The sequence below is a fragment of the Danio aesculapii genome, chromosome 14, assembly GCF_903798145.1.
Source record: "Danio aesculapii chromosome 14, fDanAes4.1, whole genome shotgun sequence".
NCBI lineage: Eukaryota > Metazoa > Chordata > Actinopteri > Cypriniformes > Danionidae > Danio > Danio aesculapii.
The window spans coordinates 56557632-56572802 of NC_079448.1; the positions used below are offsets into that span (position 1 = coordinate 56557632).

Sequence of the window (15171 nt, forward strand, 5' to 3'; positions counted from 1 at the left end):
ATATAATTCAACATCTATAAATACAATATATAGGAGAAAGCACTGAGTTTCCGCATTATTATTGTTATTACTGTTGATTATTATCTTGTTGGATCTGTGCGCACAAGACGTCACCACACACTGCTCTCTGCAGTCGTACTGCTACCCTTTTAATATACAACACGTCATTTTATAACAACATAATACAGTACAAATCAGGGCTGTGCAATATGATGATATATATTTATATATATATATATACATTCTATAGACAATAAAAAGTCTAGAGTCTCATATTATGCACTATCCGGTATAAAATATTCATCTTTAAAGTACAGTGTTTACATTTAGCCTTTTAAGTGATAGTCTATATTTTTATTAATTAGTTTTGAAGTGTTTTATATTTCGTTAATATTTATTTTATATTCCTATGATCTTTAATGTTTTCCCTGAAGTTCTAATTAAAGTGAGAAATATATGAACAAAATGTTAAAAAATAGAACGTTATTTTCTGTGTGGCCAATGTAATGTATATAAACTATTATATTGTATATAATAATATAACTAATATATAAACTATTTAGTGCTAGCTAAAGATTAAAGTTTGTTTTGACGTGTGTGTGTGTATATATGTATATATGTATATATGTATGTATGTATGTATGTATGTATGTGTATATATATATATATATATATATATATATATATATATATATATATATATATATATATATATATATATATATATATATATATATATATATATATATATACACAAGCACTATGTGTGTGCTGTACATATGTCAAAACAAATTTTTATTTTGGATACATTTTTGCACTAAAATTACTCATTGATTGAATTTACTGAATTCAATAAATCGTCATGTATATCGTTATTGTCATATATATCGTTATCATTATCGTGATGTATATCGTTATCGTGATCATGCAGTTTTTGTCATATCGCCCAGCCCTAATACAAACAATACAAAAGTGTCCGTGATAGTAGCCGCAGTGCGAGTGTTCAGAGTTCTGCTGAGGTCTGCTCTGTTGTGTTGTTGCTGAAATGATTCCCACAGTCTTACTGTGTTCCACCTTTGGGCTCCTGGTGTTCCCATGGGACGGGGTCGTTCTCATGGTTCTGAGAGCCCGTCTCCCGCTCCTGCCAGAACTGCTCCACGTCCTGCAGAACCATTCCATCTTTATTGTTGGGACTGTCCTGCGGTGCGGTGTCCGGCGGGGTCTCCGGCTGCTCTGTCCGCTGTGGAGGCAGGTCGGCCGTCTCGGGGCGTGGAGTGGGCGATTTGGGGGCAGTCGGGGTGTGCGGTCCTGGCTTATTCTTCGGTGGTTTGCGAAGAGTGAGCCTCCGCCATAAATCGATGTAGCCCTCGCGGAACTCCTCGGAGAGAGCCAGGACGATGAGCGGGTTGATTAGAGAGATGGAGAACATTAATATCTGTGCTGACAGACTGAAGAGCACTGGAGGGAACCCTCCGCCTGTCTCCACCGCATGCCGCATCCACACCCACGACACCCACTGCGGGAGCCACATGCTAGCCATGGCTACGGTCAAGCTAAACAGCATTAGTGTTAACTTTCGAGATCGGATCTGCGTCCGCAGGTTCTGCGTCTTACTAGACCTCCTCTGGCATCTCCCGTACGCCTTCCAGAAGTAAAGAAGAGCGACGCTTAGCGGCGTACAGAAGGCTAGGAGCGGGTACGCCTTTACATATATTGACATGAAATTACGGGCATGGAGTGGCACCACCTGAACACACACCATCCCATTGGGTTCCTTCTGGAGTTTGGAGAAGAGCCAATGCGGAAGGGGCAACACACAGGCTAACAGCCATGCCAGCATCAGCACCACCAGGACGGTCTTCATGCGGATGCTCACCTGTTTGGTAGGGTTGCTGACATACCTGTAGCAGGCTTTAGCCATGATGGCGACGGTGAAGCTCTTGGCGGCCATGCAGGAGTGCAGGAACCAGTCGCAGGTCTTGCAGATGAACAGCCCCAGGGTCCAGCTGGCCCGCGAGTACGCTGCCGCTCTGAAGGGCACTGTGAACGCCAGCACCAGACCGTCGGCCATCATCAGGTTCAAGATGAGCGCGTTGATTAGGGAAAGTTTACTCTTGCGTGCGTTGGTGATCAGGACACCAATGGCCGTCAAGTTCCCGCTGAAGCCCAGAACACAGATGACCCCCAGTAGCACAGGGATCAGCACCCGCAGCTCTCCGGGGTCCAGGTGCTGGTATCCGCTTCTCTCCAGGAACGAGCGTCTGTCCACGGAGCTGTTCCCCGAGCTGATGTTAACTGATGCTGGCTTATCCATCTCCAGCTGACGGACTGCTGACAGAGAAACTCCCTGTAAACCGCGAGTAAACTCCGCGCGCTCTGCAACGGCTCCTTCCCGCGCTCTGTTCCCGCTCTTGACTGCGAGGCGCGAAAGCGGAGCGTCTTTATAACGGTCGCTTTGATTGACAGGTCAGCGTTTGACTGACAGCTTCATCCGCGATCCCCCGTCGACGACGATTAAAATGACTTCTGCTAATAAACACGGGCAGCAACACGCGGGTTCAGTTTATTACTTCAGCTGTCACTGGAAATGAAGGATTCTTTTATTTCCTGCTGGAGACCAAAGCTGACGGAGATGTGAGGGAATTTTAATGAGAGATTTTACCTCAGGAACGACAGCTCCGCTTGTGTCAATCTCAAATAATGTAAGTCTACTCAACTATTGAATGCTCTGGTAACTTATTTTATATTTATGGTCTATTTATGTATGAGATATCTTGTATTAACGATAAGTGTGAATGTACGATATAAAATATGAGATAAAATATTCAGACGATATGTCCTTATAATGTGTGTGCTTCAGACTTACTTTATTTACTTACTTTACTGAATTACTTTAATCTAAAACGGACATTTGTGTAACTTGTCTTTCTCACAAACTTTTCCACCTTTTACCGCAGTGTGGTCTAATTAGATGTTTAATTGTTTATTAATGAACCGCATGATTTTAACATTATGAGCGAGTAATCTGTTAGGAATTATGCTGGAATGAATGTGTAAATGTTGTTAGTGTTATAATTATTATTATTATTATTACATATTTATTTGAAAGTGTTTTCTGTAAGTATTTTTATGAATGCCAATATCAAATGATAGCCTATATTTAATCTACTTCTTCATCTAAGAACTATTACAATCGCAATTATTGCTATTGGTTTGATTTTAAAAAATACTGTAAGAAAGTTATTGTAAGAGTTTTTGAGATTAGTCTTTAATCCGACGTTTTCTCTTTATTTTCCAGTGAAAAAGTACCATATATCAGTGAAAGTGGAGGGTAAGTGTGATCATTCCTAATATTCTGCCGGTTATCTGCAAACAAAGCTTGTGTATTAGAAAAAACATGAGGGTTAATATTGGATGAAAAACTATTTAAACTGAAATTGTGTATGATAAAGATAAAATGTGTTTGTTTTTGTGAGAGAAAGTGTATGTGAGTGTATTAATCTACCACGAGAGGGCGCTATTGTTTAACTTATGTGCAGGAAAAACAAGCAAACCAGCATCAGTTTTATCTCAACTTCATTCTCATTTCTTTTTTTTATTTCAACAATTCCGTTAAGCATAAAGACTGCATGGCAAATATTTGCATGTTACATACATTCTGCATTATAAAACTTTGATTCATTAAGAAGTTTACAACTGAAGGTTGTTTTCCTCTTCAGAAGAGAACATTACAGCTTCATTTGTACATAATAAAATTCCCTGATATCACTGAACCTTCACGTCATGTTAGGCTACATCATGATACCGGCACTCCTGTCATCCTCAGGCCAATATGACACAACTGCGAAGTTTAACAGTCTCAGTGGAAAACAGGTGAGATCTGATCATATGACATGTTGCATGCAGTAATACTTTCCACCCAGCCCAGCGCTGGAGAATGGGCAAAAAAATCGGTGAAATGGGTAAACTGTAAAGTTATGCGCATAGAGTGGAGACTTAAATTCAAGTACTTCAATTCTGTGTACTGAAAAACCTCAATCTAGCTTTGCTTATCCCTTCTTACACAAAGCTATCTTGTAAAAACATTCACACATCACAACCCAAACACCACCATCAAAAACCCTCCCGCCCCAGCACCCACATACCAAAAAAAGGCACACAGCTTATTAACAAAGAAGAGGACCACATAAAATGACCAAACCGGACCAGCAGGACTGACTCCAGAGCCGCTTTTTCCACAGAAACTTGTTTAACACTACAATCAGAGTCACATTCGTAGCTGTGTTTCGAAGGGGATTAAATCCAGTGTGTGTTTGTGAAGGCACCCCTTTGTCTCTGATGCCAGAATATCAGCTCGTTCTGTTCACAGTTTGTTATGATTCTTCACATCATTGCTGTGAAACTTCACATATGTCCAGATTTAAAGGGTTCGTTCACACAAAAAAAAGATAATTCTGTTGTTAAATCCTCTCCCTCGTGTCCTTTCCAATTCCCTGAGAGCTTCGTTCATCTTCAGATCACACATGAAGATAATTTAGATGAAATCCTGGAGCTCTCTCATCCTCCATAGACGGCAAGGGTCACAAGATGACCAGGAACAAAACATTGTCTAAACATTTGGTGTGTCTTCAGTGCTTCAGCTGTAATTATAGCAAGCTCCTACAACACTTTAGTGTGCAAAAAAACATCAGTAATTCTGACTCATTTTGCCTATATCAGGTCAAGGTGTGTGTGTGTGTGTGTGTTTACTATGATCAGCACAACGTATTGGCATTATAATTAGCTATCCACACAATTAACATCACACTGCCCATGGAAACACTCCATGATAACCCAGCAGGCACACAACATCATAAGACATTATTATTAGGTTAGATTTAAATCATGACGTCAGGTGACCAGAATTTAATGTCTAGCCGGCGTTTAAGGACAATGTTATCTTGACCTCCAATAGCTATGTCAAATGACGTTGATATTTGGTTGATTTTAGGTTGTGTTGAAGAGACTAAAATCCAACATCTGATAGATGTCATAGTGGTAATGTCCACACAACGTCAATGTGTAACATGATTAGACGTTGATATTTGGTTGATTTTAGGTTGGCGTGACGTTGGGTTCAACCTGATTTTCATTTCCGAACAAAATCCATCATCCCCACAATGTTGGGGTACAACGTCAATATGACATAATGTTGACGTCCTGCGCCTACAGGGAAGAGCTGAAAGACATAGGCATAGTAGTTTGTTCTTCGGATGACTACAACACTGAATGTTTTTGGTCTTTTCTAGACTTTGAGCATCTCAGGACTGTCTACAGCTGTGTTTCCATCCAGAGATGTGAGTTAGATTGGTGTGTAAAACTGTAATATTTAGTAAATCATCAGTGAATAAATCAGCATCTTCATCATATGATGCCAGTAGAGCATCACCTCCTCAGCTCCTGCTACTAATCAATGAGCTCCACCTCAGAAGACCAAGACCAAACATGATGAACGCGGTGGCTTCTGGAGGCGTGAGACGGGAGTGCAGACAGAAGCTCAAGACATCTGGAGGGAATAATAATAGAAGAAGAAGAATACTGAAGCACTGTGATGACGGACTGACGGAGAACTGAGGCCTTTTACAATCAGCTCAACATTTCAGAATGTGCAAGCATTAGGTGGATGGAAACAGGATGTGAGAGCTCTCGCATTTCATCTAAAATGTCTTGTGTTCTGAAGATAAATGAAGGTTTCAGAGGATTGAATCCTCATTAACATGAGTAGTTAATGACAGAATTTTTAATTTTGCGTGAACTAACCCTTTAAAGACACAAGCATTTTTCTCCAGTGGAGAAGATAATAAATAGTACAAATAAATAAGAGTTTATGGAAGATTAAACGCAGAGTTATTTCCTCATCATCTCCAGTGCTAGTTGATCTTATCCTGGAAGATGTAGAGGTTATTGGTAGCCGCCACTGCGATGATGTTCTCGGACGGATGCCAGCCGGTGTGCAGGATCTTCTTGCTGAAGTCCAGGCTGTCCACACTGATCTCGTCTTTGCGGCGTTTCCCCCCCACACACACTCTGCGCGGCTTCAGGACGGCGCGAGGTTTGCTGTTCTCCCGCGATGCCTCCAGAGTCACGTCACGCTTCGTGTTGCGGTCGAACATTCGGAAGAAGTTGTTGTAGGAACCAGTCATGATCACGCTGGAAAACAGACACACCAGCATATGTTGGTTATTAGTACATAACTGTGCACTGATTAATCCTTCATATGTTTAATAAATCTAGTGCTGTCTAATTAGTGGATTAGTCGTGATTAATCACATCCACTATTTAGGAAAAAAAGTTAGTAATTAATATATACATGTGTACTGTGTGTATTTATTAGTGCTGGGCAAAGATGTTAAATAAAAGTTGGTTTTGACAATATGTGTGTGTGTGTGTGTGTTTGTGTGTTATATTTATTATGTATATTTGATACACACACATACATAGAAACAAAACTATACAAAAATATTTTTATACATAGATATTTAAACTCATATCTAATTTTTAACATGTATATATTTTTATTTAAATATAAATAACCTTTCCTAAATGTATGCATGCCTGTGTGTATTTTATATATACACATAATAAATATGCACAGTACACACATTCACTCATTTTCTTTCGGCTTAATCCCTTATTAATCAGGGGTCGCCACAGTGTTAATAACTCATCTGACAGCACATAATATTAGACTAGATATTCTTCAAGACACTTCTATACAGCTTGAAGTGACATTTAAAGGCTTCACTAGGGTAATTAGGGTTAACTAGGCAGGTTAGGGTAATTAGGCAAGTTATTGTAAATGATGGTTTATTCTGGAGACTATCGGAAAAAAAATTAGCTTAAAGGGGCTAATAATATTGACCTTAAAATGGTGTTTAAACAATTAAAAACTGCTTTTATTCTAGTCGAAATAAAACAAATAAGACTTTCTCCAGAAGAACAAATATTATCAGACATACTGTGAAAATTTCCTGAATCTGTTCAACATCATTTGGAAAATATTTAAAAAAGAAACAAAATTAATGGGGGGCTAATAATTCTGACTTCAACTGTGCATCATTTCTATTGGATGTAAATATAAACGAATATTTTATACAGTATTATCGTGCATATATCTATATAAAAAAATAAACAGTATGCACATATATATATATTTAATTTCATTTCATTCTAGTTAAATATATACATTAAGAGACTGACCTGTCGGATCCGTTCCAAACGCACTCAAACTTGTCAAAGATGCAGTCATTCTCATACAGCGAGCAGAGTTTTCCTCTCAGGTAATCATGCACCTATAAGAGGAAACGGTCAACATTTGTCTGTAAGTTTGACTGTTTGCTTGTTAAGCACATCCTAAAGGATAATCTACAGCCAGACATATGACAGAAATGAGCAGTTCTGGCAAAATATTTCATTTGTGCAACCTTGAGCTGATGATCTGTTTTTGCTCCATTTTCATGAAAGACTAAATTGCATTACTTTAAAAGGCCTTTAAAGGTGCTGTATGTGCATTTTTGTGCATTTAAAATACCATTACATGTGTGCAGATATTACAGAAACACTTGTTTATTTGAAAAACAATGTTCAAGTCAGATATATACTTATTTTCTAGATCTGAGGTGAACGATCTGCTGTTGCTCTCAGTCTGGCAGTAAATGTTATTTAACACTGAATATTCAAGAAAGTCAAGAGAAGCAAAAAACATGGAAGAATTTAGTTGAAATGTTGTAGGTTGTAATTTATTTTTGCAGTATTTTGCTTGAACTTATTTGAATTATCTTTCAATTTCTAAACATGTTTGGTGACTAAAATATAATTGTAATAAATATATCTGTTTAATAAATGCACCGAAATACACTGAGAAGTGGAGGAACATATCCATCTTCAGAAAGATCCTTTGCTCAATTATGCTGAGCACTGTCGTTACTGTGTAGACTCGATAATCAGGCTACAGCTCCTGTTGGTGTTGTCATACTGGCAACCTGTATTTGCGTGGAGTCATCAGAGGAGAGCCGAGGGAAAAGTGTTTTGATTTTGTATTGCAATACCTAGTTTAACCACTGGGTGTCAGTCTTACTGCACCTTTAATCTGCTTTAGTCTTTGACGCACATGTTGTTAAAGGCAGTGGTATTGCTGCGTGCTGGTTCACCTGATAGGTCTCCAGCGGTTTGCTCTCCATGTTCAGATCCCACACCTTCACCGTCAGGTAGTCTCGGGTCATCAGGTAGCGGCCGCTGTGGCTGAACTTAACGTCAGAGATAGAGGAGATGATTTCAGAGAAAAACGAGCGATTGCTTGGGTCTTCTGGCTCCTCGAAAACTGGAGGAGAATAAGAAAACACAGTCAAAGCTCCTATACTCATGCTGTAGGTTTACTGCACAGAAATGTTCTTAGTCTGTTTTTAGTCCAAACATTTAAACATTCTTAACTCAAGAAGCATTTTCCAGACTAGCAAAACACTCTCTCTTGTTTTCAGAAATAAAGAGATTTTCCTTAATTTAGTAAGATGATCTTGTTTCAAAGATTGTCTTGTTCCTTCTCCCTCACGCAGTGCACTATTAAGGGTACGGGGGGGTGCATCCGGATACAGCCACAGTTGTGTTGAGCCAGAGGTGGATTATCCAGAGTGTGTGTCCTGCTGTGTGTCAGTCAGAGAGTGTAATGAGTCTCCGGGGAAACACTGATCCTGCAGAATCTCCTCTGGAAGATTTATTACTGTCGACTGAAACGCAACACACTGACCCGAGGCGATCTGCTGGAGATCATGTAGCGGACACAAATCTGACAGATGTGTGCATAATTCAGCTCTGGGTTTACTAGCGCAGGTGCCCTCCAGCAGATCTGCCCTTCGTCTAATGTTTATATGTGTACAGTGGTAGAGTGTGTTGTAATGATGGATCTGTGCACTGCAGTGTTTTCACATGACTCTTCTTTACTCTGCTCACATGAAATGCTATCAGTGGAGGGCTATCAGTCAATTAGAGAAGGGCTATCAGTCAATTAGGGATGGGCAATCAGTCAATTAGGGAGGAGCTATTAGTCATTTAGGGAGGGGCCATCAGTTATTTAGGGCGTGACCATCAGTAAATTAGGGCGTGACTATCGGTCATTTAGGGCGTGGCTATTGGTCACTTAGAGCATGACCATCAGTAAATTAGGGCGTGACTATCGGTCATTTAGGGCATGACTTTCAGTCCTTTAGGGCATGGCTATCAGTCAATTAGGGAGGGGCTATTGGTCTTTCAGTGCGTGACTGTCAGTCATTTAGGGTGTGGCTATCAGTCAATTAAGGAGGAGCTATCTGTCATTTTGTGCGTGATTATCAGTCATTCAGGGCGTGGCTATCAGTCAATCACTGAGGGGCTATCAGTCATTCAGGGCATGACTGTCAGTGATTTAGTGTGGGGCTATCAGTCAATTAGTGAGAGGCTATCGGTGATTTAGGGCGTGGCTATTAGTGATTTAGGGTGGGGCTATCAGTCGAATAGTGATGGGCTATCGGTGTTTTAGAGTGGGGCTATCAGTCAATTAGTGAGGGTCTATCCGTCATTTAGGGCGTGGCTATCAGTGATTTAGGGTGGGGCTATCAGTCGAATAGTGACGGGGCTATCGGTGTTTTAGAGTGGGGCTATCAGTCAATTAGTGAGGGTCTATCCGTCATTTAGGGCGTGGCTATCAGTGATTTAGGGTGGGGCTATCAGTCGAATAGTGACGGGCTATCGGTGTTTTAGGGTGGGGCTATCAGTCAATTAATGAGGGGCTATCCGTCATTTAAGGCGCGGCTATTAGTCATTTAAGGCGGGGTTATCAGACGTGTCTCTTTCTACTCTGCCTTCATCCGTTTATCAATCTTCAGTCATTTTGTTAAAATGAATGGAATCATGCACCGCCCTAATTTGTTTCTCCTTTCAGGACGTTTCTAGTGGATGTAAGTCATGAAAAAACGTTCCTTCTGTTTCATGGCGAATGTAAAGATGCAGTATGTAGGATTGCAGTTCTAAATAATGGAGAGGGTTTGTGTTTTCTTTGCCTGGCCCCGCCTCTGAATCGATGCACACGCAGGTTGCCAGATTGACGACACAAACAGGAGCGAGCATGTCTGATGATTGAGCCTTAGGCCCGTTCACACAGAGTGTATCTTTTCCTTTCCAATGCTCTACTTTTTCTCACATTTTTAGAAGCAAAAAACGTGTTCAGTGTGAATGAATATGTGTATTATTAAGTAAATAAAAACCTCCTTGTGTATTTTTATAACTCTGAATCTGCATCTTGGCTGTCCTCCAGAGGGCCATTTTCAGCTACATCCACAAATATTGAGGAACTCTTCATGAAATTATATTAACTGCTTTTGGGTGCTGAAATATTATTGGGTATAGAGTGGCAGTGGGCGGAGTTACAGATCAAAACAAAGACAGACATTCTGACATGCAATGCACACTTTTAAAGCAGAATATCTGACTTCAGCATTGTTTTACAGATAAACCCGTATGTTCACTGAGCATGATTCTCAATTCTCTGCAGACATATTATGGTGTTTTTATGCTTTAGAAGACTCAAAAACATACATACAGCTCCTTTAAAATGTGGAATGTCTGGACACATGGAGCAGCGAACACATTGATAACATGTCAGGAATCACTGCATCCTCTCAGCAGTAAGATATCTGCCCTTAAGCATTGATTTATTTTTTTCCGCCAAGCTTAAATGTCAATGCATTCAATCTGATCATTAAAAGCACACGGATGCCTCGCACCTTTAACTGCAGCCACTGCTGCTTAATAAATGTAAATGCAGCACTTTGTGGTTATCAGTTCAGCCATGTGCAGCCAAAGGGGATTCCAGTAGTGTCCAATCCCCAAATGAAATTAGTCAGTTAAGCTCAAGGAGACTCAATCATATTGAACATTTGCATAATCCACAGCTCGACGCCCTCGCCCTGAGCACAGGAGCATAATCCTGTAACGGTGCATGGGTTTCTGGAGCTGCAGTGGGAATGTTACTGCAGAGTGTGGTAAAACATAGTAATTGCTCGTTTAAACCTAAGACAAAAAGGTGTACAATACACTGTCATCTACATACTAAAGCCATTTTCTCTGTTTGGAATGCACCACAAACTCCTGCCACACGCAATATGTGCCATTACATAATATAAAAATGACAAATTTGCCAAATAAATACATAAGTGAAATGTTTATGCACTTTCAGCACTATAAATCTCAGTAGTTTTGTACGCTAGCATTGTGCAAACTCAATTTATTTTCCACCACCAGACAACATCAAAGGTGAAAGTACTTGAGAGTAATTTTTTCCAACAACTTGTGCAATTGCATAATCAAAAGATTAATTACTTTGCCCAATGACGACACGGCGGCGCAGTGGTTAGCACTGTGACCTCACAGCAAGAAGGTCGCTGGTTCGAGTCTCTGCTGGGTCAGTTGGTGTTTCTGTGTGGAGTTTGCATGTTCTCCCCGTGTTGGTGTGGGTTTCCTCCAGGGTGCTCCGGTTTCCCCCACAGTCCAAACACATGTGCTATAGGGGAACTGATCAACTAAACTGGCCGTAGTGTATGAGTGTGTATGGGTGATTCCCAGTGTTGGGGTGTAGCTGGAAGGACATCCTCTGTGTAAAACATATGCTGGAATAGTTGGCGGTTCATTCTGCTGTGGTGACCCCTGATGAATAACAGGACTAAGCTGAACTTTGCCCAATCAATAAATAAATACATGTTTGTGCACTTTTAGCACTATGAGTGTCAGCAGACGTGCAGTTTTGTATGCTAGCGCTGCGCAGACTCACTTTGTTTTCCACCACCAGACAGCATGAAAAGTGAAAGTGCTTGAAAGTCATGTTTTACCATTTTCAAATGCACCACAAACTCCTGCCACACACGTAATGCGCCATTGTATAATAAAAACATTCATTTCTTTGCCAAATAAATAAATAAATGAAATATTTGAGCACTATGAGTGTCAGCAGACGTGTAGACTCACATTTGGAGTGTTTGTCGCAGAGCGCCGCATCCCTCATGTCACACAGGCGTATGGAGCCTTTACTGCTGCTGTAGGCGAAGGTGTTGCAGTGCTGCGGGTGAAACTCTGCGTTCGTGATCACCTCCGTCAGGTCCTCCATATTCACCGGTTTCATGTCCACCACGTCTGAAACCGCAGCTCAGGAGAACACACTACTGTAGATGCACTGCTAAACATGCAGAGTCTGTGTCTGTTTATAGTCCTGATATTCACAAACTCCTAAATCAAGACGCATTTTCTAGACAAGCAAATAAATCTAGTGTTGTTTTCAGAACTAATGAGTCAGAATGCAGTGTTTTTCATTAAAACAGGCTAAATAATCTGGCCATGGGGGAAGCTCAATAATGTTGTGACACAATATTATTTAGCTTACCTCAGTGTTTTTGTTAGATTAGTTGATCAGTTTTATCTGTGGTACTGACTAATCTAATGTATCTGCACACATACAGATGAAGTCAGAATTATTAGCCCCCTTTTTTATTTTTCCCCCAGTTTCTGTTTATCAGAGAGCAGATTTCTCCAACACATCTCTAATCATAACAGTGTTAATAACTCATCTCTAATAACTGATTTATTTTCTCTTCACCATGATGACAGTAAATAATATTAGACTAGATATTCTTCAAGACACTAGTATTCAGCTTAAAGTGACAATAAAAGGCTTAACTAGGGTAATTAGGTTAACTAGGCAGGTTAGGGTAATTAGGCAAGACATTGTATAACGATGGTTTGTATATTGTATAAAAACTGCTTTTATTCTAGCTGAGATAAAACAAATAAGACTTTCTCCAGAGGAAAAATATTATCAGACATACTGTGAACATTTCCTTGCTCTGTTAAACATCATCTGGGAAATATTTAAAAAAGAACAAAAATCAAAGGGGGGCTAATAATTCTGACTTCAGCTGTAGATTACTGTAAAGCATCCTGTAGAGAATATTACTGTACAAGAGAGATCTGTGAGGGGTCGATTCATTTATGATCAACACTGGATATTCTAGATTAAATTAAATGAATTGCATTATTATTGGCTGTTAAATACAGTGAATTTTAAGCTATGTCTACTAATTATTGCTTGTCTTTATTGTCTTGTTTTTGCATTAATTGTAAAGGGAGATAAATACAGTGCTCATCATATATGAGTTCACCCCTCACACATCTCTCTTCTATATTCATATGTTTAATAGGAAGCTCTACAATATTATATTTGTGCATATACATTAGATTAGTCAGTACTGAAGCCAAAATCTGGAGCTTATCTAACAAAATAACTTAAGATAACGGTATAAAAACTAGACCAGCTAAATGTATATGTTATAGAGAAATATTAAATACAAATTTAAAAAAGAGGAAAAATCAAGAGAAGCAAAAACATTAAAATGTAGTGGAAATTTTGTAGGTTGTAATTTATTTTTGCAATATTTAGCTTGAATTATATGGTATTATCTTTCAACATGTTTAGTGACTAAAATATAATTGTAATAAATATATCTGTTTAATAAATCTGTTAAATGCACCAAAATACACTGCCTATATTCACTGAGAAATGGAGGAACATATTCATCTTCAGAATGGGCTGTGCTCAGTTATGGTGAACACTGCAATAGTAACTAATGCTGCATAATTCCCTTAAATGCATATCTGTCATGTGCTCCTCGTGCTTTTGTTGTGTCATGTGACTCCTTTGTTCTGTTTTCCCGCCATTTGTTAGTGTTAATCAGTTCCACCTGTGTTTACACCCCTGTCTGTAATTACGTTAATCATGTCCTGTGCATTTATACTCTAGAGTTCTGTTTAATCTTTGTCTGGTCTTGTATTGCCAACATCTTGGTTGGTATTTACACATACCAACAGAATAACAGTGACAGGAAGAAAACAAAGTAATAAAGGAATTAAAATAAGAGCTATACAGAGAAGATATATTGACAAATGTATGCACAGGTAACTACAGCTCAGCTTTTAAATTATGCTATATTATATTATGAAATGCTGTTCAATAAATCATGTTGATGTTTAAGCGGCAGTGAGAGGATACTGAAGCTGCTGTCTGTGACCTCCAGGTTCCACAGGTTGATCCGCAGGTCATCGGTGGACATGAAGGTCTGGCCGTCGCTGTTGATGGAGATGGAGTTGATGTGGTATGTGTGTGCGTTGCAGAAAACCCTCCGCGCCGCAGCCTCCACCATCAGATCCATCGGCCGCAGCACCGCACCTGCAGAACAGAAACCGCACAATGAAACGCACTCCGGTTCATTCAGCAGCAGGTATGGAGACATGGAGAGGTCAGTTTTACAGATGTTTATCAATGTTTACATATATATATATATATATATATATATATATATATATATATATATATATATATTATAATATATATATATAATATATATATATATATATATAATATATATATAGCTGAAGTCAGAATTATTAGACCCCCTGTATATTTCAAATTAACAAATTAATCTTCACATTTCTAAACATAATAGCTTTAATAACTGATTTATTTCCTCTTTGCCATGCTGACAGCACATAATATTAGACTAGATATTCTTCAAGACACTAGTATTCAGCTTAAAGTCACATTTAAAGGCTTCACTAGGGTAATTAGGGTAAAGTTAGGGTAATTAGGCAAGTCATTGTATAACAGTGGTTTATTCTGGAGACAATCCAACACTAATATTGCTGAAGGGGGCTAATAATATTGACCTTAAAATGGCTTTAAAACTATTAAAAACTGCTTTTATTCTAGCTGAAATAAAACAAATAAGACTTTCTCCTGAAGAACAAATATTAGAGGAAATACTGTGAGAAATCCTGAATCTGAGAAACATCATTTGGGGAATATTTAAAGAAAATAAAAATTCACAGGTTTGATTTAAGAATGTTTAGATGATGATGATGATAATAATATTATTATTATTATTATCAGAAACAAGACAAAAACTAAAGCGTTATTTGCAGTGCAGGAATCAGAGAGTGATCTGATCAGAGAAATGGATGAAGAGGGCAGCTGTATACACACACACACTCACACACACACACAGACCTGCACTAATGTCCACAATAGAGTCTCATTAAACTCTTCAGATCCTCCTGAAC

General features: G+C 39.1%; 2 protein-coding genes across 2 annotated transcripts in view; both read right to left on the reverse strand.

Annotated features, from left to right (window-relative positions):
- Window positions 1–826: 826 nt before the first annotated feature.
- Window positions 827–2392, reverse strand: gpr151 (G protein-coupled receptor 151). Its single transcript, XM_056472698.1, has one exon. It carries the CDS (start codon window positions 2312–2314, stop codon window positions 1061–1063), a length of 1254 nt encoding a protein of 417 aa, XP_056328673.1. The 5' UTR covers window positions 2315–2392; the 3' UTR covers window positions 827–1060.
- A 2339-nt stretch (window positions 2393–4731) lies between these two features.
- ppp2r2ba (protein phosphatase 2, regulatory subunit B, beta a) overlaps window positions 4732–15171 on the reverse strand; it is a 31238-nt gene continuing 20798 nt past the window's right edge. Inside the window, exons 5-9 of the mRNA XM_056472629.1 lie at window positions 14105–14281; window positions 12031–12195; window positions 8190–8359; window positions 7240–7331; window positions 4732–6189 (exon numbers count right to left, since the gene is read on the reverse strand). Coding sequence (XP_056328604.1) covers window positions 5910–6189; window positions 7240–7331; window positions 8190–8359; window positions 12031–12195; window positions 14105–14281 — 884 coding nt within the window. The 3' untranslated portion in view covers window positions 4732–5909. The remainder of the gene's footprint in view (window positions 6190–7239; window positions 7332–8189; window positions 8360–12030; window positions 12196–14104; window positions 14282–15171) is intronic.

Coding starts and splice junctions, on each gene's coding strand:
- gpr151 (XM_056472698.1), bottom strand. CDS start 2,314: ATGGATAAGCCAGCATCAGTTAACATCAGCTCGGGGAACAGCTCCGTG.